At 38.8% G+C, this 27,208-nt stretch overlaps 1 protein-coding gene across 1 annotated transcript in view; it reads left to right on the forward strand.

The window, feature by feature from the left end:
• The window catches only part of MIER1 (MIER1 transcriptional regulator), a 51,039-nt gene extending 23,831 nt beyond the window's left edge, over positions 1-27,208 (forward strand). Inside the window, exons 5-13 of the mRNA XM_019531595.1 lie at positions 993-1,125; positions 3,638-3,702; positions 6,021-6,093; positions 10,768-10,919; positions 11,958-12,039; positions 14,960-15,054; positions 17,748-17,875; positions 19,799-19,938; positions 23,874-27,208. Coding sequence (XP_019387140.1) covers positions 993-1,125; positions 3,638-3,702; positions 6,021-6,093; positions 10,768-10,919; positions 11,958-12,039; positions 14,960-15,054; positions 17,748-17,875; positions 19,799-19,938; positions 23,874-24,199 — 1,194 coding nt within the window. The 3' untranslated portion in view covers positions 24,200-27,208. The remainder of the gene's footprint in view (positions 1-992; positions 1,126-3,637; positions 3,703-6,020; positions 6,094-10,767; positions 10,920-11,957; positions 12,040-14,959; positions 15,055-17,747; positions 17,876-19,798; positions 19,939-23,873) is intronic.

The raw sequence follows: 27,208 nt of genomic DNA on the forward strand, positions 1-27,208 counted from the left end.
GAGACTAGAAATTATCATCTGATTTATTATTCTTCCTAAACCAAAATTCAGGAAGAAATATTTTAAAGACTTTAAAAATATCAACAAAACTTAGTTTAATTTCCAATTTTTAGCACATACTCACTTATGGCTTACTCCATGAAATATAATTCTCCTTCTCCGCCCCCGCCTCCCCAAAAAAGCTAAAGGTGAAGGTCTTTATCATTCCATGTCTTCGTGAGCAGGTTTACTGACACACACATCGCTGTATGAGGATTTGAGAATCGTGAACAAGGACTGTGAAATTGATTTTTGCCCTAAGGCATGCATATACTCTCAAAGAACTCAAAATACATATAAATACAAGATTAGGTTTGTACGCTTGGAACTCCTTTTGGACAAACAGAATTATTCTGTAATACATATATCCAACATTAGCCATCCTCCCTGTTTGGATGAAAGATAGCAGAATACCTTCTCTCTCTCTCTCTCTCTCTCTCTCTCTCTCTCTTTCTCTCTTTCTTCCCCCTCCATCTCTTCTCCCCCTTCCTCCCCACCCCCCGAAATCACAAAACAAAATAAAAATCCAACAAAACAACACCTGTTTCTAATAGATGACTTGGTTCAGACAACCGTGGCAGCATAGTATGCTGTTGATGCCCACTGAATACAATGGCAACCGATGCATTTCCTTAGGGGAAAAACTAGACATGATGTTTAACTCTGGTTCATGCCCCTACCTCACCTATCAAAGCCTTATTATTAAACCTGACCTGCTTAAAATATTAAATTTCAAAATCCTTGTGTCAGTAATTTGTATAATATATTTAAACAATGGATGTGGTTCTGCACAACCAATCTATATAATTTGAATTTTTTTTTATTTATTGTCATGTATGCACAACCCTCTTTTGTTTTATTTATGAAAATAAATGCAGTCAAGTAAAAGGAAAGTTGATTCTTTATCATGTAAAAAGGTTAACTGATCTCCTGTTGGTCTTGTTGTATTTAAGGAGGAGACCATAAAGGATTCATCAGGTCAAGAGGATGAGACACAGTCCTCTAATGATGACCCAGCACCATCTGTTGCTTCTCAAGATCCACAAGAGATAATTCGTCCACGTCGATGTAAATATTTTGATACAAGTATGTGCTGTCCAGTATTAAGCACCCTCTAAATACAATTGGCATATATTTATCACTGCTTATAAACACTTAAAAGATAAGTGTTCTCACTGTTTGTCTTGATTTCTTAAGCTGCCTAAACATTGGGGTTTTGTTGTTGTAAAAAGAGGCATGCTATGCTATATACTGAACAAGTGAGGGACTCTGCATGTTAGGCTTTTATATCAGGTTTTTTTTAAAGAAAAATGATTAAATTTGATGCAAAATCTGAGTTTCTTTATAAATACATAATTAAATAAAAGAAAAACCTGTGGCTAATAGAAATACATTCAGCACTTTCTTAACCTTTTGACGGAAAGCAGAGACTCTGCAAGACAGTCCACATGGGCTTCCCCTGCACCAGTGAAAGCTCCCTAGCATTCAGATGGGCCGAGTGACTTCAGTGGTCTGCCTGCCTGGACTAACCAGCAGGATCAAGAGCATAGTTCTTTTACATAAACATTCCCTAATTGCATTTGTAATATAGTGGGTGCATCTACATGTGCATATTGCAGCAGTTTTGCACCTAAGTTTATTGCTCCCAGGTGCTACACTGACACGTGCACCCATGACCACAGCACATTGAGCCGGGTTGGAGCAGCCCTGGGTGGCAGGGGGCCCCAGAAACCAGTCTAACAATCTGGGGCTGCTCTGACTTGGCAGGGTGCTGTGGAAGGGCTGGCTGGGGCATGAGGGTGCTTCACTGTCAGGCTAGCCAGCAGGCAGCCTCCACACTGAAGCACCCTTGTACCCCAGCCAGCTGGATTAGCCTCTAGCATGCGCACTGCTGTGGAGTTTATTAGTTTACTCCAGTGTAATAACCCTACATGTGTAGATGCCGAGACATTTACTGCAGAACCAATTAGTCTACTGCATGGTAAACATCTGTGTAGACCCGCCCATACACTGCATTTCTCTTTTGTCTGGAGCTTCTGTTGGTCTCCTGAACAGGCTTACCTCTGTTATCAGCTGCTTAATTCACACAAAACAGGCAGATAAAATACATAAGTATTATTTTATACATTCCGAAATTAAGCAGTCGCTATAGTTGCATCACAGAGGCCAAGTACATAGTGGTCTGTGTCATGAAAATGTTTGAGAATACTTAATAGTTGTGAATGAAAATGATTCTGCTTAGAAGCAAAATAAAATGAACGGTTTTTCATTGGCTGCTCTACACAATGGAAAAATAAAGTGAAACACAAACAGATTATTTTCTTAACAAATTATTTCATGCTATAATAACTTAAGGTAGAGATACTAACACAGAGAGGGACTTTTAGTCTTAACTGGATCTAACTTGATGCTGTAGCTCATAATGCTACTGTTTCCTTTGCCACCCCCCATCCAGTCATCTCTCCATTTCTTAAGCTGTGGCTAACGTTCACATGTGCAGCCATTTGCAGCTACTAATCTAGTATGATGTAACTCTGCTTTTAGACTCACTACTATCACAGTCCCACTTAAACTTGTCTCAAACGTGGAGTCAACTAATGTAAAGCATATCATACTGTCAGCCAGATTGTTTAGCCAACAAATATTCAACGGAGCAATAATCTTTTCTATCAAAATGAAGTAAAATGTATTCCAGAATACTAAATTGCAGTTAAGGTTGCTTAAACAGCTATGTACTCTACTTGATTTACTTAATTAAAATTAGTTATTAACATCTATGTTAGTTGCCATCTCACAGTTATTTATCTTTCGGATTTCTTTCCTGTATTTTGGTAGTATCTAGGATCCCAGGTATGGACATGTGCTGTTTAAATAGAAAGCAGAACAATCCCTGCTCTTAAGAACTTGCAACCTAAACAATCAGTCTCTATATGTTTGTATAACCCATGTGTCTCGTATTAGCTATAGTTCTTATTTTCACTGTTTATTTGTATTGTGCCAGCTGTGTTAAAATATGGAACATCTGGATGCCAGTGCCATCATTAGATTCTGCAGCTGCTCCTGTTAAGTTGGGATAAGCCAACTTGTGCTGTAACTGTTGAATAGGAAAATAAAAGCTTACGTTTAGGTTAAAAATTGACAATGCAATTTTCACTTATTTGTATCTTAAAAACCTATATCCAACTTCATATCTTTCCTTTTAAAAAATATTTAAACGGGGATAAGAACATTAGCTAGACGTTTCCTCTAAGGCAGTGAGCGCTGAAATATTTAATAGTGACTTTTAAACTGTAATTTAGAGTGATGTTACCTTACCCACAAGGTGGCTTTGAAATGTAGGTGTTGCTCTTCTGTTCTAAGGTGAGTGAAATTCTGTTAATATACTGTGTTGCTCTTTAGGAAGGGGGTTCCAACCATCCCTTTATCAAGACAGTGGTGGTTAGTTAAGAAACCACCACTCACGAGACATCCTAGCTCATGAGTCCAATAGTCAGTTGGAGTTTGCCTTGAATTGTCTGTGTCCAAGTCATATTTTAATGGACTAAAGTGTAGCTTAGAACATGATTCATGCAAATATCTGATTTTTTTTTTTTTGTAGACAGTGAAATAGAAGAGGAATCTGAAGAAGATGAAGATTATATTCCCTCAGAAGACTGGAAAAAGGTAAATATTTAAGTTCTTGGAATTCACTCTGTGTTATGTCAAATAGTATTTTCAGAAAGCGAGCATCTTGTGAACTGTTTAGGACAAGTATGTATTCTTTCAGTGGAAGGGGACAGGAAATAAGTATTCAGTGATGTTAGTTCCTCCCAAGAAAAAAAAGTCAGTTTATTTTATGTGTCTCCAGAAGATGAAACAGACCTAACTTGACAAGCCAGCATTTTAGTTATTTTTAGCTTGTGTTTAACAAATCATTTCATAACCATTTTCCCTGAGGTTATCTACTAGTAACCAAGCAAAAGGCTTTGCTATCTCTTCATTATCTTATAAAGGTCTTGTGCCTTCCAGTTGGCCTGGTGATCTGGAGCTTCTCACTCCATTTAAAGGCAACACCACTTTGCTTTGAAAACAGCTTCTTTTTGTTTGTTTGTTTGTTTTGTTTTCCAGATTTCCCCCATCCTGACTTCCCTGGCTAGGCCATTCCGGAAATAAATTGTTCAACACACTTAGTCTGTACCTTTATCTGACTCATGGGCAACTTTATTCTCTCTCGTCCTTTAAATGTTTTTTGGCAGCATAGAATACGTTTGGAAGACAACGTTCATCTAGAAACTGTTTGGAAGTTAGGGTGGAGTGGTGTTCTGGTCGTATAAGTGTTGAGTAGGTGAGATTATTGTAACCTGTTCCAGCATAGGAGTTTTCTATAAATAGGGAGGTAATTAAAGACAGGAAAAAGCTTTGTTAATAACTTGTTTTTAGCTTCCTGAAAAGGTTTTTTGTATTGAATTCTTTAAAATCTTATGTACGCTTTCCAAATTTGGATGAGAACTTGCTTAATTGCAGAATTGCCCAATTTTTTTTGTTAATTTTTTTTTAGAGTTTCAAATGATTCTTCTAAAGGCACAAAGAAACAGTTTTGAAGAACATAACATGATTTCATCAATCCCATTACTGTATATGGATATCTGCATACAAGAATTGGTGTTCATTCATCTTGTCAGCCAGCAAAGTGCTAATTGTACTGAGTATGGTGTCTGACAAGCCAGGATGGACTAATGTGGCAGGCACGAAATTAGAGGAAACATTACCAGAATTATCCCTACTTCTCTCCAGCCAATTTGAAAGAGGAGAGGGAGAAATTAACTGAGGTGGATTCTTTTCTTCTTTAAAAAGACGGCCTTTAACTTGGCAATTAGTAGTGGAGTAGAAGGCAGGAACAAAGTGCTTAGTATCCAGGATTCAAGGTGTTAGGGATCTTGGATTCATCAAGTTATGAAAAAGCCACAAAATATCTGTGGTGTGATATCCTCTAATATTTGTAATATCAGGGTCTTGTGGAGATCATTTTAATTTCTGCTGTTCATAAGATGCAGTATCCCCTGCTGGTCTCCCACTGACTGGTGAGGTGCTTTTCCCTCAACCTCCTCCGTCATATCACCCAGTCTGAGTGCCCCACATTGAATGTACATACGACATGAGAATAACTATTGCATTTCTCAGTGGTCTCTCTTGGTTTTGGATTTAACAGCACCTTTGTCTCCTCTCAGGTCTCTGAGCATATTCTTCAGGCCACCGTTCTTCCACTTTTTCCAAGGTGGAATCACATGGTTCTACCACTCTTAAATCAGGCTCTGGGCTATAGTATCCTGCAGGTCAGCTGTTCTTATGCCAGTTTCAACTGTATTTGGTTTTTCCTTTGATATTTGGTGATCAGCTGTGGACTCTGTGACCAAGATACTGTTAAATCTTAATAGTAGGAATAAAGCATAGCATAGAGGGAAAAGGGTTTTAATGTGGTCTGTATGTGTTTACCTTCCTTAAGGCCCGTGATTGTGACCCAGACAAATGTAGTGTCTTATAAGAATCCCCTCTGGTGTCTGTCTTTCTGAGCAATAATTGCAGTGACCTCTGGACATCTTATGCATCTCAGTTATTCGTAGTCTTCCTGATCTGCTTGCCCCTGGTATAAGCAAAACAAGCTTAGTTACTTGGCTATAACCTAGAGGTAGAATAGTCACATTTTATGCTGTGAGCCTTCTCTTAACCACCCTGTAGTGTTTACTAGGATGCAGCTTATCTTGAACTATTAGTTTACTTCCTGCATGTGTTTTCTGACAATCTGCTATTAAACACAAAGCATGCATCACAATTGCAATATCGAATTACTCTCTGTAAAGTATCACAGAGCAGTCACATGTCTGTCAATCATTTTCTGCAAATCTAAGATTGTCACTTTACTTAGTAAAGTATGCTATCACTCTTACACTCTTTTAAAGAAGCTGTTATGTGACCTGTATTTGTATTTGTGTTTTTCATAACAGGAAATCATGGTGGGCTCTATGTTTCAAGCTGAAATTCCAGTTGGTATCTGTAAATACAGAGAGAATGAGAAAGGTGAGAGTTGATGCTGTGAAAATTACTGATTTGTGGAATTTTCTATATTAAAGACTTGAAACAGTTCATCTTAGAAAAAGACTGAGAACTGTTTAGTAACTAATGTCACATGATTTGCACATAAGGCAGTTCCTTCAGGCAGATGCGCCTGTGTTTTGAAACTGTGTATCATGCAGTACAGGAAATATCCATATTTTATTTTGTTAATTACATAACTATAGAACATGGATTTTATTCCTTTATCCAGAATATACTTTAGAAGTAATATGTGTTGCTGTATTAGGATTAAATAATAAAATAATATGGTAAAATATATTTGATACTTAATATCAAATAAGTGCTAAGGGGCAGTGATACGGTTGACTTACCTTGACTTACCAGTTCCTGATTTGCAGGCATAACCTATTCAACCTTAGCCTTCTCGATATTTTTAAAAGATATCTTCTTGTCTCTTTTGTTTAAAAAAAAAAAGATATACTCCAGAACTCTGATGATATACCACCAAAGGCTGTGCCTCAGCCAGACCTTGTAAGGTCAACATTGGGACCTTTTGTACCATTTCCTTATTGCAAAGGAATAAGGAATTGTGCCTTTGCAGCCTCTGTGCCTACCAGAACAGAGCTCTTACTTCAAGAGACTTTATAAATTCTGCAGAACATTCATGTATCCCAGGTGCTTACCCATGAGGAGCGCAAAAGGTAAATTTGTTGCCTACACTCTAATCTTAAGGTGTGAATGCAGCTCATGTAACTAGCCTAGGGTTCATATGAGTTGCCACAAAAACACAGAGCTCAAACTTGGCCAGGACTCTGGGAAAATAGAGGGGTAACAGCAACCTGGAACTTGGTAATGGCTTCACGTTCAGTGGTGCACAACCTAGTGTAGCGTATGTTTCCATGAAATATAGTCACCAAGATGACTCCTGGACAGCTGAAGCTACTCTGGGGTCTTGTAACTGAAAGAGCATGGATTTGAGACTCTCAAGATATGGAAACTGAAACTGCAGTTACAGGGAAAGCTCTATGTACCTTCACATAGACTTAAAATACATTGGAAGTTTTTTCATTTATTTGGAAAACCTGTGCCTCTAGCTTTCCATACAATCCTGGTTTTAATTTGAGTATATACACAGATTGGTAGGTACCTGTCTATTCCCGCACGCTTGCCTTTCACCACCAAATTCCTTTCTGTGCTTCCTGCAGACCTTAGTATATACACATTAACACAGGTGGTGTAAAGCATGGAGTGGCTTTATAGCCCTGCTTCAGAATCCAGAGCAGTTGTATGTACAGATACATCTTGAATTTAATTTACTTTTATGACCTTAGCTAGAAAAAAATCATTGAAAATGAAGTGGTTGCTTCTATTAAGTTTTTTCTCTTGTGACTTCCTGAAATGGCAGAACTGTCTTTCTGTTCAAGTTTTAAAGAAATATTAAGCAGAGATTAAGCTTAGAAAATTCTGAAGTATTTGTCTGAAGTTCTAGAAAAATCTGGATTTTAATATAGTTTGAACTGTGCGTTTACCTAAGATTCAGGAAGTTTTACTGGTAATCTACTGATGATTCACCTGTTTTTACTGGTGTTTACTCTGTTGTAAATGACTCGGGGCCTGCTGTAATAAAAATATATAGCTATTTTCTTTCTTTATAAGTCTACAAAAATAATTTTCCATGAACTTGCATCCAGTCACTTGTTTTAAAATCGAGAACCTGCGTCATTGGAACCAACTGCTGCTGGGAAGGACAAAGTTAAATTTTCATTAAATTATTATAGGACTGTAGTATAACTTGTACTGCTTCATTCCCAATGTATTCCATTTTTCAATGAAATCTTTATGGATGGGTCTCAAATTGGTCTAGTAATGGAAGCAGAGTGAATAATGTTGACTGAAAGTATGGAAACGTAGCTTTCTGGTTTTGCTAATGAGGAAATCTTGCTCTTCAGGAAGTTTTATATCTTAGAGTTCTTTTACTGCCTATATGTAAACCTGCATTTTAAAAGCAGAATTGCATTGTTGTAAACCTGGAAAATTCATGTGAGCGTGGTCATTTAATGACTTAAGTTTTGCAAAAATGTAGTAGCAAACACAGTTCTGAGAACACCATTTTGAGAATAGGTTTTCTTTGTGGATCCCCCTGTCTGGGTTACGCATGTGAGTGTTACAGTTACCTAAGGTGGATAGGAATTGCAAAACCTGGTTTGTTGTCTGTGACATTGGATGGCATGAAAAAGACTCAGACTCAGATTTCAGTCTCTTCCATTGGTGGTATAATATTGTTAGTCATCTGTTTCCAGCACACTGAATGGCAGAAACTAAATGCCAAATACAAATATAAGAAATATTATGTATAATAGATTTTGTTCTCTTTTTAGTTTAACTGCTGTTTCTTTGGGGTATTAGTCTTCTCTATCCACAAGATACAGTAGTGGGACTTAATTTAGTCTGTTATTGACAGAAGGTAAGAGCAAAGAGTCTTGGATGTTGGATGTTGTTCTGAAAAATCACACTTGAGCTTGCTAAAGAGTTCTGCAGCTGAAGACAGTCAAAAGCATGTTACTTTTAGCTCTCAAAAGTTTTACTGTGGGTTTTATCAGCTATAAAATGCTGTAAAAAATTGAACTGTGAGTCTTTGTGTTGAATAATATCTGGTACTTTACTTCTTTAAATTTTGGTTTATTTTGTTAGCCATACAGAGCCTGTCTTTATGAAATTAAACTCTATCCTGGTTCAGGTACCAACAGGATTTGTAATAAAGTTTTAGTGACAAAATCTTTATTAGTGACGATGATTCAGCAGGAAATAACTCTGCTTGACATCATAGGTGACACATGGGAAGGCATGGGGAGGGGGGCACATGCACCAGGGGCACTTCCGGTTTGTCGCCGATACTTTTGGGGTCAGCGATTGGCGACTGGCTGCTGCCCCCCCCCCCCCCCCGGTTGGTGATCAGCCGCTGGTGCCCCCCTGAGCCAGGAGGCACCAGTCGCTCATGCTTGATATAAAACTTGCAGCTTGAGTTTGCAGGACTGTTAGTAGGAAAACCATCTTGCTACCTGTAAACTGAAAAGCTCTTATGTGGAAATCAGTTGAAGGACCAACATGAGACTGTGCCATGTCATTTTTAGAATGTTGTTTACACAGTTAAGACAACCCTTTGAAGTTCAGGAGGGGTAGGTTTGGAAGTGAGTGTAGGACTTGTAGCTTTTGTATGTTGTACATGTACGAGTGTGCTTCACACCAACTATGGCCTTATTCCTGAAAAGGGATACACTCTTTTGACCAGTGAAAAATAGGACTACATGATACGGTTTGAATCATCAGTATCTTCTAGACAGGGGCATGTTGACTCTTAGACGTGAAGTCCTTCCGTCTTAGTGGTGTTAGAGCTATTCTTTGCTATGTGCTATCATACCCTAAAGATGTCGCCTCTCGTTCAGTGAGAAGGTGACTGCTTCCCCCTGTGAGGACTGGTGAGCAGTTTCCTATCCTGAATCTCTGGGCCTTAAGAGGAAGGAAGGAAAGAATTTTGCTAGGCTTTGTGTGAGCATCAGCACCATTTTGTGTTCTGTATTCAACAGTTGAGAGACATTGGTTTTAATTTATCCATGTTCCTCAACTATGTTTTGTTATCACCAAGAACTAAAACTTGACCAGAGAAACCAGCGTATTTGGTACTGTTGGTTCATTCCATCTTGGTGATTTTTACCAAGGAAGGGGGCGGTGTTGGACAAAGTTTCTGATAATGTTTCAGGGCATGTCTACACATGCTTTTACGCACGCTTACACATAATGAGCATTTGTCTAATGTGTGTTATGGTCATGGGTGACTGGTGCCTCCTGAGCCTGGGGGAGCACCTGCAGTCACTGGCAGCGGCAGCCATGTCAAGGGGGGGGCATGTGCCCCCTCCATCCCCCCTACCAGTCGCCTCTGATTATGGCAACTTAGGCATGTGTCTACACGTACACACACTAAGATGCATTAACGCAGTGTGCGGACCGACTTGGGACTAAAGTTAGTCCCAAGTCAGTTGACATACGCAACATTAATATGACTTAGCGCATCTACATGTGTGTTAAGGCGCTTTAGCCATTGGTACCTAAATTTGATACCTCCTTTAGCAGGTATCAAATTTAGGCATGAGTAACCTAAAATTGCCATTTCTAAGGGTCATTAAGGGTACACATGTGTAGACCCATACCCTTAATGTGCCTTTAAAATGGCTAATGCGCCTTAAATCAGCACATGTAGACGCACCCTCAATGTCAGAGACTTAGTACCTGTACTTTAACTACTAATCTCAGTCTGTAATGGCCCTGAAAGCTCTTGAGCTGTTTGTTGAGAAATAACTACTCTTTTATGGTGTTTAGATTAAGGCAGTCTGGAAAGAGAGATTGGCAGTTGGAAACTGCTATTTCATAGTTTCAAGGACAGATGGTGAAGGAGATTGTTTTTGGTTTTTCAGCTATGGCATTGATAATAGCAGATGTTTTAAATGAACATAATGTACATAACGCTGGTCAATCAGATTGTTCCACTTGTCACGTGTCCATAATTTCAGCTGTTTTACAAACTTCTTAGCTAGCAATGTCGGTGTTTCAAACTTTTGTATCCATTTTTAGGACTGAGTACAAGTTGGACTTTTTGTTTAAGTATTTTATGATTTCCCTTAGTGTATGAAAATGATGACCAGCTTCTGTGGAATCCTGATCATTTATCAGAAGATAAAGTGATTGAATTCCTCAATGAAGCCTCCAGACGTACAGGTGATGAGAAAGGACTAGATGCAATTCCTGAAGGATCACATATTAAAGACAATGAGCAGGTACATAAGCATTGCTGGAATAGTATATCTTAAAAGTTATATTGGTAGTGTTGGAGTAATGTTACTGTGATGGTCCAAGAATTATTCAAGAGGCAAGGATTTATTGTGGGATATCTCTTATTGGACAAACTGCATGGTTGGGATAAAGTTAGACAAGTTTTTGAATGCCAGGCATTCTTCATTAGGTCTGAAGAAGCACAGAAGAAGAATCAGACATGCCTCTTGTACAAGTTATATTGTAACTCTCCCATTTATTTATACTTTCTCAGAATCTGATTTTGGAATAGCTTGTTGTCTTTTATTCCCATTAAACAAATTGATTTTTTTCTGCACTGAAGGAAAATCTTTAAGAACCAAAACATTAATGTGCATATTCAGGCTTTAAAATGATCTGTTGCATTATGTTGCAAGATTTGATCATGAAGTAATGTGCCTGTATATGTTGAAGCACGGGAACATTATTAGTCTTGCAAATTATTTAAGTCTAAGAATATATGGTATCATAACATTTAGTCATCTTTATAATTAGCCATACATGAACATTCACTGGGATATTAGAATTCGTCATCTCTGCATCCCCATAGAACAGGCTCAAGCTTATGCGTCTTCCCAGACATCTGTTGCTTAAGGGTCAGTCATAAAAATTTGTCTCTATATTCATAGAAAAATATGAGCCAGGTTTGTAGGGGGGGGAAACAAGAGTACAGCACTAGAGTACAATATTTTAAAACATGAAATTATGTAGAAAAATTTGTGCTAAGAAATAGGTGTGCCTTCATTTGTAAGTCTACTGTATGATGTATAATTAGAGGGAGATGTGCTTTTTAATTTTTTTAAAAAGCAAATAAATATAATCTGTTTGAAAACCTTAAAGCCTAAAAAAAACCTTAAATGTTTCTTTCTATTTGACTCTTGGAGTAATTAGACTTATTCTGAGAGAGCAAATTCAGTAAGGTGTGAAGTCAAGTATTAAGAGTGTGCGTGTGTGTGTGTGTGTGTGTGCACGCGCGTATTTATTTATTTATTTTACCTTTCCAGGCATTGTATGAGTTGGTTAAGTGCAATTTTGATACAGAAGAATCATTGCGCAGATTACGATTTAATGTAAAAGCAGCCAGAGGTAAGCATACACTGATTTTTAATTTATACTGTTTTGCAAAATGGCATGCATCTTTTTAATTTGTTTAAAAACAGTTAGATAGTTCTGTTTCCATTACCAACTAGGTGTAAGCATAACATAGCACTGTTATGCCTCTTCCCAAATTCAGGAATTAAATGATTTATGAACATGAAAATAAGGATTCATAAAATGCAGCCATTTAATTAGGTCAGTTAGATGTTCTGTTTCCTGAAGGTGAGCATCAAAATGAGATATCACTGGGGGAAGTAATAAGAATAATAAAAATGCCTAAGTAGTAATACATATATAAGAATGTGATATAAAATAAAATAAACCAGAATAAAAACCTGGTATTTTTGTTACTTCTAAAAATTTTAAATAATTTTGTCTGCCCAACTAAATGATGAATTATACATAGCTTTTCTTTGTATTCAATCCTCTAGACATTTTAAATTCAATCATTGAAGTAAAGAGCATGGGAGTGTGTAAGAATTCAGAATTCTAAGTAAAGAAGATTGGGTGTCTAAATCTTTTAGCTAGAAAAGATTTCAACTTTTTAAATTAGCCTAAATTTTCCAGAAGATACTTCTGGAGTATGGTGTGTGTGTGAGCAAGAGAGAATCCTTATTTTGATCTTTCCTTTTCATCTCTCTCAGTTTTTACTGTTTGATAAGCTGTTTCCCTTAGGTGCTCATCTTTTCTTATTCCCTGTCTACTGTGCTTCTGAGTCTTCTATCTTTTGCCTTGGGAACAAAGATTAGAACTCTAGATCTGTCTGTACAAGAAAATGATCACTCTGAAAGCATGGTTTCTACTATTTCCCCACCCCCTTTTCAACCCTTTTTGATTAGTGACCCTCAGGTATAGATGAGATTTAGATTATGTTCAAAACTTAGAGTGAAATTCTGATTTCTAGTCAGTGAGAGCTTTGCCAAGATGTCTCATCCCTTGATATTGAAAGCCTGACTGGTCCCTGGGATCAAACATCCCTTTCTTGACAAATACTTTTTTTTGGTTAAACTTTTTATCAGGTTGATCTTACGTGGGGCGGGGTTTAACCCCTGAATTATGGTCTTTTTTGCCCATAATGATGGAACTCACTATCTTATTCTTGCCCTCAAATGGTGCTGAAAATCAATTCAGCTGTTAGTATAGATCAGGGGTTGTCAGCGTACCCCTGGGGAGGTACGCAGCTGCCGCGTGCGAGCTTCCCCTGCCCCACGGGGGTGCATGGCTGGACATGGGGGAAGGGCGGGGGAAGCTTGCAAGTGGCAGCTGCTGCCACTCCGCACCCAGCTGCATGCCTTGCTCCCCAGACTCGGCGTCTGGCCATGCGTCGTCCTCCCCCGACTTGGTGGCCAGGGGTACACTGCTACATGTCCATCCACCCGTGACTACAGTGACCAAGACTGAAAACCCCTGGTATAAATCACACCGTCTGTTGAAGTTCAAATTATCACAAGAGTTATGATAAATATATGCCGTTCATTCCCAAAGGTTCCCAATCACTGCTAATACCAGTTCCTCACATTGGCAGCTCTTAAACAGTCAAATCACTGAATATGCACATTTAACTCACTAAGTTGCTTAGGCACTCTTTGAGTAATTTCACATCACAATACTAAAAATGGTAACAGCAGATAGTAGGCTATCTTCACGTAGGCTGTCAATGTTGCTAACACTGAAGAAGCTGAATCAGTGTTTTACTTTTCCATGTTTGAAAAATATCACTTGTGTAGATGAGGCTTAATTATCTATAAATGCTGTTTGTTGCATCTGCTAGAGTAGCTAAATCATTTTCAGTTGTCAGCATATCTGTTCCTTACCCTTTGTAAATGGTCTCTTGCTGCTTCAGACAAAAATTGCTCTTCTTTTCTATTTTTGTGCTAATATGTTGAATTTCTGGTGGCTGTTGTTAACTAATTGGCTTGTGGTTTAGAAATTTACTGTATTTACCCATGCAAAATGTGTAAACTTACTATAATTTTCCATGTATAGAATTTAATTACTGGAGGATTGTCTTAAACTCATCCCGCCCCCCTACTGCAGGAGGTGAAGGAGGCAGTGAGGGGAGCAGTGGCGGGGCAGAGAGCAGTGGGAGCACATGGTAGGGTGCCAGTAATGGGGGCGGCAGTAAGGGATAGGTGGTAGACAAGGCAGTAGTGGGGCAGGCGGTGAAGGCAGGCAGTGTGGAAGGCATGCAGTTTGCCACTGCCACCTGTCATCCTACCCACATTCCCCTTCCCCACAGCCTCAGGTCCCTGTCTTCCACCCCTGCCCTTCCCCTCTCCACACTACTTCTGCCCCTGCAGCCCCAGGTTCCCTTCTCTCCCTACCTCCCCCTCCCAAAGTCTCTACCCCCCACCTGCTCCTCTACTCCCCTTACCTTTGCTATGGCACTGCCCCACTGCAGCCTGGGGCATTGAACACAGATCCAACCCAGCCCTCTAGCCCTGGCTGCTACAGGGCCAGGCCAGGGACAGGACGTGCCCTGCGTCCCAGGCTGCAGCAAGGACAGCCTGCTGATACTGGAGCAAAGGTAAGGGGGGTGCAGTGGGAGAGTAGGGCGATAGGGAGGGGAAGGGAGAGAAGCAGCACAGAGGGGAGTCTGTGTGTGGCGGAGGCCCAAGGCTGAAGGGGAGGAGCAGCAGGGGTTTGCAGAGGTGGTAGAGGGCAGGCAGCAGCTGCAGCTCCAGCACTGAGCCAGGGTTGGGGCCAGAGCTGGAGCCACAGCAGCTGCCTATTTTCTCCCCCCTCCCACCTCATACTTGGTAAATGGGGAAGAAAAACAGGCTTTTAATTGAATAAATATGGTAAATATTTAGTGGCTTTTTTTTTGGTTTGGCCACTTGATTTTCCTTTTTCTTCTTTATAATCTTACTTTAAAGTGTGTTTTCTGTATTTATATTCCTTATTTCAGAAGAGTTATCTGTTTGGACAGAAGAAGAATGTAGAAATTTTGAACAAGGACTAAAGGCATATGGAAAAGATTTTCACTTGATTCAGGCAAACAAGGTGAGGATGATTAATAAAAATGTACTTTACCTACATTATTGTAGCTGAAGTCTGGGGAAATACTTTATTTGCTCATATACAACACAAACAATCTCAGATACCTTATTTACTCGCATAGCTTCCCCTAAAAAATCAGCCCCCGCAGATCAGAGTGCATATCTTAAGCAGGGAAACTGCATATTTCTGTGTGGAATAGAGGCACCCCACTCTGATTTCTGCTCCAGCTTTTATTCCTGCTCACTGCAGCAGCGACACTTTTATTCAAGCAGCTTAAGGAATCTGTTGACATAATGGCTCGTTGGTCTTCACTTCACTGGTATTAATAATTATCTCTTCTTCTTAATAGTCTTTATATCCTACTAATGAAGCCAGTTTTGCTGTGTTTAGCTGCCTCTGGTGTCTTTTCTACTATTTCTAAATAGGAGCTTTTCAGACTGTTTTTAGCTCTTTTCAGACCATAGTTCCATACCTGCAAACCAGTCTTAAGCAGCTTCAAGGGTTAAAGCTTTTAGTTAAGCAGATAAGGGAAAGTAAGTGAGCTGAAGATTTAGATTCTGTCCCTGCTTTATGCAGCCATAACTCAAGAAGAATCTTTTTTTTTTCTATTCTGCCTCTCCAAAAACAAGACAGGTGTTTTATTTGGGGGCATGGGTATGCAAGAAAATTCTGTGTAGATGCTTACATTCTTGATTTACTCCAAATCAGAGACTTTGCTGATTCATTGTGACATGCATATCCTCATCTTGATCTGTCAGAGGAAGGGGTTGGTTGCATTAGCTGCCTGGCTTTGCTGTATATGGAAGAACAAATTGAAATATGAAGCTTTAGTTATACAAAATCCTAAAATGGCTGGTTGAACAAAGAAATCTATTATTAACAAATCAGCTGAAATTTATTATAATCTTACTGATTAGAATTAAAAAATAGTACATATTTAAATTGAACTTCAAGGAATTGACTGTGTATGCTGAAAATCCTAGCTAGGAAGGAGTTAGAGGATATGGAAATAATTTTAAATCCCGTCAGTGAAAGAAAATATAGGCAGAGGTTCTCACTAATGAGCAACAAAAGTTTACATCATTGGTTTGCAGGGAAATTCATTTGGGTGGTTCTGCATTTTTCACCAGTTGGTGCTGTCAGAGACTAAGCAAATCCATTAAGAAGAGAACTTTAAAATATGCTTTCTGCTTCTTTTGAACCATTTTGTCACCTCCGTCTGCAGGTTCTGAGGCGGGTCCTCAGCTAATATAAAATGGAAGTCAGTGGAATGCATGTACAACAAAAATGATTAAAAGCCTAGAAGGCAAGACTGAAAGAGGAAAGGCTGAAAGAACTGGGGTTTCTTAGAATGAAGAGAGTACTGAGGGCGGTTTTATAACAGTCTTCAAGTATCTAAAGAGCAGTTTATTACAGAGGATGGCAATTAGCCTTTTTCTGTGCTTGTAGGAGATGGGCAGGACTAAAAGCAATAGCCTCAAACTACAGCAGAGGAAATTTAGGTTGGAGATTAGCAGGAACTTTCTGACTATAAGAGGTAATCAAGTATTGGAACAACCTACTTAGAGAGGCTGTGGAATCTCTGTCCTTGGAAGTGTTCAAGAGCAGGTTAGATAGACACTTGGCTGGATTGGTTTAGTTGGGGGTGATCCTGCCTTGAGGGGCTGGACTAGATGACCTTATGAAGTCCTGTCCAGCCTTACTTTCCTGTGATTCTGTGTTGTTTTATGCCAGCTGAGTATTTGCCCTAGCTTCTTAGAGGTAGCTTCCATTGTATAACCTAATGGCGTGAACATTAACAGAACAAGGAATAATGGTCACAAGTTGCAGCAAGGGAAGTTTAGGTTAGATATCAAGGAAAATGGCTAGAACAAGTTACCCAGAGAGGTTGTAACGCATTCATCCTTAAATATCAGCTACATAAAGCCTTAGCTGTGATTGTCTAGCTGGGGATGGTCTTGCTTTGAGCAGGGGTTTGACCTCCTGAGATCCCTTCCTGCCCTAGTTTTCTGAGGTTCTGAGGTCTGATCCAGAAATATTTTTTTTCTAATGGAATCCAATTTTGAGGCATCCTTAGTATTAGTGCACTACTCATTTCTGCTTGTTCTTCCTGCATCACATGTCTCCACTGGGCTTATTTCAGCTCATTGCTGAAATACTGTTCCTCAGTTTGGCATAAGTGCATCAATCAGTTCATTATACCAGTGACATTGCTTCTGACATCCTTTTCCACTTAGTCTGTACCCTTTGTTTCTTATTTTAAATGAGACATTAAAAATGTGTAGTTATGGACATGCAGCAGAATTTTTTGCCTACACGATTTAGCACCAGAGTTCAGAGGTGCTTTTGTGAGAAGTACTCTTTTCCAGTTTAAACTTGCTGCTTGCTTTGCTTGCCAAAAACTGAATTTGGCACTTAGTTTACTTGGGGACAGTAACTCACAGATTATTTCTGATTTAGACTAAGAAAAGGTAAATCATATTAACATAAGAACTCCCATACCAGATCAGATCTGAGGTACAATCTCTGTGCCATTCATTATTTTATAAACTTTTTCAAATCTCCTCTTGCCATACATTTTAAATATCTTAAAGGAAAAAATCACAGTACACTTTGAATCTCTCAAAGTCATGCGATGTGTATGCAACCACTGAAAGTGTTAATTATCTCATTAATGCTCGTATGACCTTTCATAGGTACGAACAAGATCAGTTGGCGAGTGTGTTGCATTTTATTATATGTGGAAAAAATCGGAGCGGTATGACTTCTTTGCACAGCAGACCCGGTTTGGGAAGAAGAAATACAATCTTCACCCTGGTGTAACGTAAGAAATCCCTTGTATTTTATTTTTTTAAATGCATGTCATATCTGTATCACCTCTTGATATTGCTTTCTGTGAAAATGGATTTCATGAGTTTCATAATCTCGATTTCCAAGAGGCCAGCAGCCAAAGGAAAAGATGAATAATATTGCACATACTGTAATTGCTAAAAAAAAATACAATATTTTAGTTAGACTAACTGATTGTATTAACAGTTACTCATTTAGTGAAGCCTGCTTTCTGTTTGTAAATTGTCTGAATCACAATATGTATATATTTTTTACTTTTTTTAAATGTTTCATCGGGGTTTTATGCAAATTAATCAGTCACAAATTTCAGATGTTTTGTGCAATTATTCTGCAATATTTTCTTTAAATTTGCTGTTCCAGCAAGCATTCTTTCCAATTGTACCTTTGTTCACTTAATGTTGAAAAAAAGAGAGACTAAAAATAGCATGCATATATAGGCAAAGCGCTTTTATTTACTGCTTTTAATTTTAAATGCTCTTCAGTATTCGAATATAGGCTTACGTGCCTCCTTAGTTCTGGAGGCGGACTGCAGGTATCGTTATTGAGGCAGTACAGCCTGAACTGTTATTGCTTACACCCTAAAGCAAAGAATAAATACTTATCTAGTGCCTGTCAGGCTACGCAATGTAGTGTATATTTTCATTGATCCCTCCTAGGAGACTCAGAAGGGAGGACCAGGGTGGCGTGAAGACTAGCAACAGGTCTTTTTGGATTCGTCAACCAATATGCACTTGGAAGGTGTCAATTTTAATGTGATTTAAATCTGTGGGAAAATTACAGTTTTGGAAAAGAAGATTCCTTATGTCCTTCCCTGCCATTTAAAATGTTGCTTACTATCATCATGTTGTCTTCTGGCCTTGGTTTCAGGTCTTCTTTGGCAAGGTTGCTTTGTTTTCATAACTTATCTGTGAAACTTAACACAAAGCTGCTTCTGGGTACCAACACACATACATTTGGAGCAGTTTCCAAATGGGGATGTTTCAAAAGGGCAGCAGCTGTTATGGTCTAATCGTTACTTGTGGACAAGCTGTGAATGATACATACTAGCAAAAGCTGTTTATCGAATGTTAATTAGGACCCAGTCCTTGTATGGACAAACATTTAGACCTCACTTTGCTCAGCTAATCAGTTCTGTTTTTAGCAAAACTTTATGTAAGATTTAAACATGGAACCTAAAATTTAGTTATAGCAAAAATATATTCATGTTCTGATTCATATTCCACACTGATTTACTGTTCTGCCTCCACCTTTCAAGAATGCATGTGCACAGAATTTGCTCATAGTAATACAGATAACTGATTGCTTGGTATTCAGTGGCATTGCCACTAAAATGCTGGGATTTTAAGGAACTTCTTTATCACAATTCCTTAGAGTGGGGATTTGCAACCTTTTGCAAATATGTGCTGCAGCTTGCAACCTATTGTTGAGAGGCTGCAATGAGAGAGAGCAGCCTCCATATGGGTTTTGGCTGGAGTTCCTGAGGCAAGTTGCACTCCATTAGCAAAATGTGGACCAGATCAGGCAATTGGGGAATTGGCATCTTTAGTAAAATGCAGATCTGATTGGCCATTTCCAGGCCAGATCTAACCCACAGGCCATAGATTGCTGACCACTGCCATAGAGCATCATCTTCACAACTCTCAGCAAAGAGCAACATGGAGTTGGTAACTCATCTCACTGATTCAGTCAGTATATGTGTAGGCAGCGGGAGGACTAGGTAGCATAAGGAAACTATAAAACGAACAGATAAGATAAAAGCTAGATGCATCAAATGGGTCTTAAAATGTTATTGAATGTATGCAAGTCTAACTGTTTGTAGACAGTATATTGAGTATGCACACAACTTTCCCTCTGAAAAGGAAAAAGTCATTGCTGAATGTGGCGTTTCTGGTTTTAGGGATTACATGGACCGTCTTTTAGATGAAAGTGAAAGTGCTGCTTCCAGTCGAGCTCCGTCCCCTCCCCCTACAGCGTCTAACAGCAGCACCAGCCAGTCTGAAAGGGAGGACAGCACAACCAGCAACAGTAATCAAAATGGTAATAAATTCCAATTTCTTTTTCTCTGTCTCATTCCAAAAAGAAGTTGATGAATCTTAGTGAGAGTCTCAGAAATGCACTGAAAAGCTGTAAGAGAAATGTGGTGTGTGTAACCAAAACAGAGCAACTCCTTGACATTAGTTCCTTTCCAAGTGGTTCTGGTAAGCATCAGCATGTTGCACAATTAAAAACTTCCCTGTTTGTATGTTAATTTCAATATAAAACAGTTCACAGTATCAGCTAACTTTTTCCTTTTAACTGTTTTAAATCTTCCAGGCTAATTCTAAGTCTTTGTGGTTCCATTTACTACAACAGTTAAACGTGTATAAATCTTTGTTGGATCAGGACCAATTGACATGCAACAACTTAATGCATCTCCAGATGGCATGAGAAGCAAAGTTAACTAATCTGCTCTGTTTTTAAGTAGTTGGACCTAGGATGGCTGTTGGCAGTGTCAGAGCCAGCCCAGGTCCAGATGGAAGACTATTTTGGAAAGAGCAGAAACAACTGTTTCCAATGAATAATGGAGGCACAAATAGAAGGGAAAGGATTTGGAGGACGAAACTTGTTAATCGTTTAATCAGGAGGGAAACTGCCAGGATGATGAGTAAAGTGCTGTGCCCATGGGAAACCAGAGAGAGGTTGTAAAATACAACTTTCACTCTTCAGACGTTTTTAAAATAGGAATCCTAGCAAATACAAGGCACAGAGAAACACAAGCTGATGCTGGTAGCATTCCAGGAGCATAGCTGCACTTGTGAGATGCCCCTAAATGGTTAAAATGCTTCCGTTGGTTTTAGATTCATAAACATGTCTTCTGTTTTACTGAAGTCTTATATTCATCCAGCCCTTAACAACAAAATATAAAGCATAAAAACCTAAAAGGTTGTTATTTATTAAATTAATGCTGAGTTTTGATTGTATACATAATGAATACAATGCCTGAACTCAGCATTAAATAGCAAATATTTTACACGGTTATGTACAGAATACTATGGAGATGTTCAATTTTGTGGGCCAGTTTTGACACACGTTGAGATGAGCTGAACCTCAGAGCTGATTGGTAAACCTCCTTGTGTACTGTCAACAGAATTACTAGCTAAATTTCAAAGCCTGACTGTCAGTGAAGCAACCCCAGGCTTTAATGATTGTCACTGAAAAGCATACACGTGCACCAATGTATCTGAAGGCATGGTTTGGCCTATGGGTAATGTGCAAAAAAAGAAGCCAGCTTAATGCTCAACTCTGTTTACAAAAAATACTTGAGCAGAATTTTAGCTGCTTCTGTCCAAAATTACAATCTTGAAAATTTCTGCTCAGCTGGTGCCTAACCGTAGCAGTACCTAAACATCCTAAGTGTTTGGAACTTTTTTACTTTAAAGTTGTGCGTGTGTCCAGTCTTGACAGAGCTAAGAATGTTGACAACTGTCTTACAACTAAACTAAGCCCCTTCTGACTGCATGAACTAAATGTTACCTACCTAAGTCCTCTGGGAGGCTCAGTCAGGCAGGTCTCAAAACATGACTACCACACACACCAGATTTAACTCCCATGTAACATTTAGTGTTGTTTTTTTCTTCTAAAACACAGAGGGGCCCACTTAGATACAGTATTTTAGTGGTCAGAGCACCTGGTCAGGATGTAAGTGGTGTTGCTGAAATGCCCTCTTCTACTCAAGGGAATTCAGGCCTGCATTTCGGGAGAGTGCAGAGGGCCATAACAAGCTTTCTGTAGTAAGTTCAGGGGTTGGAGCACTCGCCATCCTTTCTGTTGAATTTGTTCCATTGTGCAGAAAAGAATTGAAGATGCATTGGGAAAGCAAGACCTTGTCTGAGAGAGAGGGAGGCACAAGCCTCATTTCCAGTCTCTGCTCCAAGATTTGTCTTGAATGGGGTTCTTTATAATGGAATTTGGTGGCATACCACACACCTGAATTGCCAGCCTCTCCAGAAGCCCCATGGGCTCGATGATACGGCTCTGTAGGCCATATCTATAACACACCTGGTGTAACATGTGTATATATGTATAAGCCATCCACAAACCAGGAGCCAGAACCCAAGATTCCTTATGAGCGTCCTTAACCACTAGGGTACAAACCTATGTTTCTTCTCTCTGTCTGGCCCACCACATTTTAAATTATTTTCTCCAGAATAGAACATGTTCAACAGGTAGGATAGAGAGTGCCCCCATCCCAGGGCAGCTTACATATTTTTGGGGCGATGTCGTTTGAGTACCCTGAGGCAAAAGAGGACGTTTAGCATTCATTTATGACATTCAAGGCTATTGTACCAACTATTGGGCCACAAAAAGGTGGTACAACCACTGCTGTTTCATTTGGATCATTCAAGAGATGTCTCTAGGCTGTGGAACCTGAGTTGGAAGAGGCGCCTTCCTCTAGCTCTGAGTAACAGAATTTAAGATACACCTGTCTTCAGTGACTTCTAGCACTTGGCAGCTTCACTGAGCATGCTGACTTTAGGTGGCTTCCTGTTCTGTCTTGGAGCAAGACATGAATTGCCTCTTCAAGGCTTCTAACTTACCAAACGCTATATAAGGAGTTTCAATGCTTAGCACAGGATTTTGGATTCCACTCTAGAGGTTAGGTACCTAAAAGTTAGGTGTTACAACTTGGGCACCCTTAGAACCCAAGTTGAGCTGGAAAGGCTGGCAACTAAAATAACATATGTTTATATATAGTAGGGCTTTGCAAAATTTTGCCGGTCATTTTGTTCCGACACTTTCGACCAATTTTGAGGTCGAAACAGCAAAATCAGAATGAAACGAAGGCTCTCGAAATCACCTGGAAACAAAACAAAGCCGGTCAGAATGTTTCGAAAATCAAAACGTTTCAACCATAGGCTGGGGATGGGAAGTCAGTCCAGCTGGGCTGACTTCCCACCCCCAGCACAAGATCTGGCAGGGGGCAGTGAGGCAGCTTCCCTGTCCCCCATGCTACATTGTGCCAGGGTGGGAGGCAGCCCAGCTGTTCTCCCATGCTACATTGTGCTGGGGACGGGAGGCAGCCCAGCTGGGCTGTTTTCCCATCCCCCGTGCTACATTGCACTGGGGGCGGGAGGCAGCCTGGGATGTAGCACGGGGGACGGGAAAGCAGCCCAGCTGGGCTGTCTCCTGCCCCGGTGCGATCTGACTTCCCATCCCCAGCAAAACTCAAAACAGCATCAAAACAGCCTTTCTGTTTCAACGCAACGAAACAGCTGTTTCGACTCTAAATGAAATTCAAGATGAAACACTGTTCCGTCAAAACTCAAGGCAAAACAGAATGGTGCCGTTTCACACAGCCCTAATAAATAGCATAGATTTGATCTAGAATCCTGTGACGGACAACATGACACAACTTTTCATCATAAAATACATTTTAAATTTGGGTTATCAGTGACTCATGGTTAAAAATTCTTTGCCAAGTCTTAGACTGCATTAAGCTATGGGAAGTTAGAGAAATCAAGTTGTCAGTACATCCCCTGCTAAGTAACATTGAGAAGAAGTGAGGAAAATTATAGTAAGATTCCACTGCAACATGGCAATGCAACACTGACCATCAGGTTAGCTACACCACGTAGGATGCAGCCTCTCAGACCCAGAGGATGAGTGTATTTTTCTCATTTTCCAGTCACTGTCCCTTACCTACATATATCCAAAGTAGATTTATTGTATAAAGCTGTCCAAAGTTTAATTGTCCAGAAAAATTGTGGTATTACTAAATTCTGTAGGATGTTCTTATATCTGTATACCTGCTGTAGCTTACACAGGCTTTCAGGAGTGGACATCTTGGCATGCCAGTCAATGGGTAATTTGTCACATTAAAGATATTGATATCCAAGATCAGCATTTTGGTTTGGGAAACCAGTTAAACTTGCCTTTTACCTATCTATTATCAAATGCTTAGAAATCTAATTTTAATTTCTTTTGTAATGCAGGAGTATCCACCAATGGACCAGGTGAGATAACAAGTAAGGATGAAATAAAAATGGAAGGATTGCATGTAAATGGACCAATGAGTGGCAAGAAGACATCTCATACAGATCTGGATACAAATGGTTATGAAACAGAAAACCTTTCTGCTGACCCTAAACTCGCTCATTCAACAGCAAGAAATGAAAATGATTTTGAAGAAAAAGGCGAAAGACCTGTGAAGAGGAGAAGAATCAACAGCAATGGAAAAGAAAGTCCAGGTTCTTCAGAAGTTTTCCAAGAAACAATCTCGCATGGGAAGTTTGAAGAACTGGGAACATTGGATGATTGAATATGAGAGCTGATTTTATTCCTTGGAGTAAATTCTGGGATGTGTAAAATTTTCAGGGTTGATGGGTTACCTGACAGAATCAAATTCCAGGCAATAGTCTGTTGAGATTTTCTTACCTTTTATTTGGCCCCTAAGATCTGATAACTCATTTGTCAGTGCTGACATGCTTTAGGAGAACTTTTTCATTGACAGAGCTGTTGACTGTTAACAAAAGTCTGGCAACTGCATAACTGCCATCAGACATCTGAGAAACAACTCGGTCATGGTATGTGTATAGTGAACACATTTCTGGCTTAATGTGCCAAGAAAACATACACATGTTCTTCTGCAGAATTACTTAAGCTTTGCTCTGCTATACAAATTTTACTTTTTAAAGAGGAGAAGAGCTGGATTGAATTACAGATTGTCACAAGAGGATAGTGAAATTTAGAATTCCAAAAGGTGTATTGAAATGGGTGTGGAGTCAAACATTCTAAATGAAGAAAAGTGTTTTCCAATTGTTAAGGAACCCCTATGAATCCTGAAAGTTATGAGCACAATTATTTTTATATATAGAAGTTTTAAAACATAATAAACCAAGTCCGGTTTGCATATGTAAAATTGTTGACATCAATGATGTCTTTCCATATTCTTATCTGGGCTAAAGAAATACATTCTGTATTTTTCCAGATTTCTTTGTAGCCTTTGAAAGATTTTTACAGTACCTATGTCTTGATTGAGCTGTCCTTTCTTAAAACAAAAGCTTGTATAATTTTCTTAACTTGTATAGTTGGTAAACTTTTATGAAAGAAGTGATATTCTGAGTCTAATGTCAGCTTCATTTTATTTTGCTAAAGACTTTTTCTAAAAAAAAAAAACCCCCACAAAAATAATTTGTTTATGTAATTACCAAGTCATGTTTTCTTCTTGGAAAACAGTAAATGATTAAAATTGTTATAAGGATGGTTAAAATAGTCATATAATTATGAGAATCTGATTTCAAATTTCTGTCTTATGACACATAGTGACTTTTAGAACGTTGGAATAAGCATGATGCTTTTATTGCACAAATTCTCTTGCTTTTATTATACATTTTCAAGGTTTATTTTTGAGATTAAGACAAAAGCTTAATGTCAGCCAAATGCCTAAATATACTAAACCTTGTTAGCTAAGGTCAGGTATTATATTATCATTGATTTATCTTTAATACATCTTGTACATTTCATTGAGCACAGAAGAGAGAAGGAATGGACTGATGAATCTGAATCTGGTTGCCTAGGTTAGGAATGAGTACACAACTGGTTACCATGGGCCTGGCTTTTGCACCACTGAAAGCGTGTTGATGGTTTCAGTGGGAGCAGGAGCAGTACAGTGTCTGTGTAAAGAGTTGGTACAGCACATATATATGTATGTATATATGTAAGAGGTAATGGTAGGTATAGGTAACTATATTTGAGCGGGTGCTAGAACATAAAACCCCTGCCCCTAGGGGAGAATGCTAATTCTGTTCTTACTAGCCTGCCCAATAAAGGTCTGGACTTTGTTGAGGTGGAGGTTTGTCTGTGAAGTAGTAATTTTACAAATGTTACAGTACCTTTATAGCCACAGCTGCACACAATCTGGTTTAAAAAGCATAGGAAATTATGTCCTGTTTGTGTAATCTAAAACCTGTTTTCTTGTATGCCTGTGGTTTTAGAAACATACTGTTATTTCTGTTAAAATATTCTTTATAAGTTTATATACTGCTCTTCTGAGGTTCTTTTGGAAATTTAAGGTCACATGTCTTTAAAGTAGCTTGATTATCACATTACTGAAGTCATGTGTTTTTCTAAGTCAATCCTTTGCTTTTTTGTTAATGATCAGGAGCCCAAGTTGAGAGCCAAATTAAAATCTGGTTTGCTTCCATTGATTTCTATATTGGATATTAGCCCATTTGTCATCATCTTCCCCTCTTCCCTCCCCCCTGCCCCAAATTTGGGTGGTAAGTTTTTACTGGCTCAGCTGGCATTAGGAGTTGACAAGCTGACATTAACCTACCTAGAAGTACATAGCAGTTTATACAGAGAGGCGTAAGTAAGAGTCATATAATCTATGGCCTGCATTAATCTTGTGGAGTGATTGTTTTAGAAAGAAATTGTCAATTTGGAAATCTGGTTGGTTAAAGGAAATCCAAGCCTTATATCAAAAGACGCCCACTTAGAAAGTTTTAGGAGTGTAGTGCAGTGCTTTTCAAAATTTTTGCAACTTCAATCAGAGTCATATTTTCAATTTATTATATTAAACATTTTTGTTTGCAAGGTGAAAATACTTGCAGAAATTTTTATAGGAAAGTTTATAAGTAAATTGTCTCAGGCTTGTGTGTAAAATATGGCACTGTGTATATTTTCAGAAATGTTGCTTTGTTTTTAGTCTTACCTCTTTATGGTATACCTGAAAGAGACCTGACATTCCGTAAGCAAATAATATGTAATGCTCTGCTGTTCTTTAAGAAATATTTAATTATAATTTGCATTTTGTTTATGCAGGTGTGTTTTTATACAATATTTCGTTCATGTTCTTCAAAATGCAGCCACTATAACTTGATAAGTCATTGCACTACTAGAACTATTTAAAATTCTAGAAATATAGTAACTTTGAATTTGTTCAAGAAATGTTTGGTGCAGTTTTGGAACCGAAAAACATGCAAACTCGTGTCCAAACTTCATTGAAAAGACAGCAGCTTGCATGTAGACACTTGTGTATATTTTTTCAAGCCCTATCATGATGCATCCAGCTGGATCAAATGTCCTGTTTTCATGAAGTGCTTTAAGAGTGCAGCCTAAACAGAAAATGCAGTTCAACGGAACAAACCTTTGTTGGGCTTCTTAAAGGATTTGAAGTGATATTTTAAGAAGAAAAAAAAATTTACAAATTAGTTTTTATACATTTTTTTCACGCATAGTAATTTTGCACTGTTAGTAATTCCCTTATCCTGCCCCATTCCCTGTCTGCAATTCTGGAAAAGCTTATTAAAATATTTTTTTAAACATA

The sequence above is a fragment of the Crocodylus porosus genome, unplaced genomic scaffold, assembly GCF_001723895.1.
Source record: "Crocodylus porosus isolate Cpor-Errol unplaced genomic scaffold, CroPor_comp1, whole genome shotgun sequence".
Taxonomy (NCBI): Eukaryota; Metazoa; Chordata; order Crocodylia; family Crocodylidae; genus Crocodylus; species Crocodylus porosus.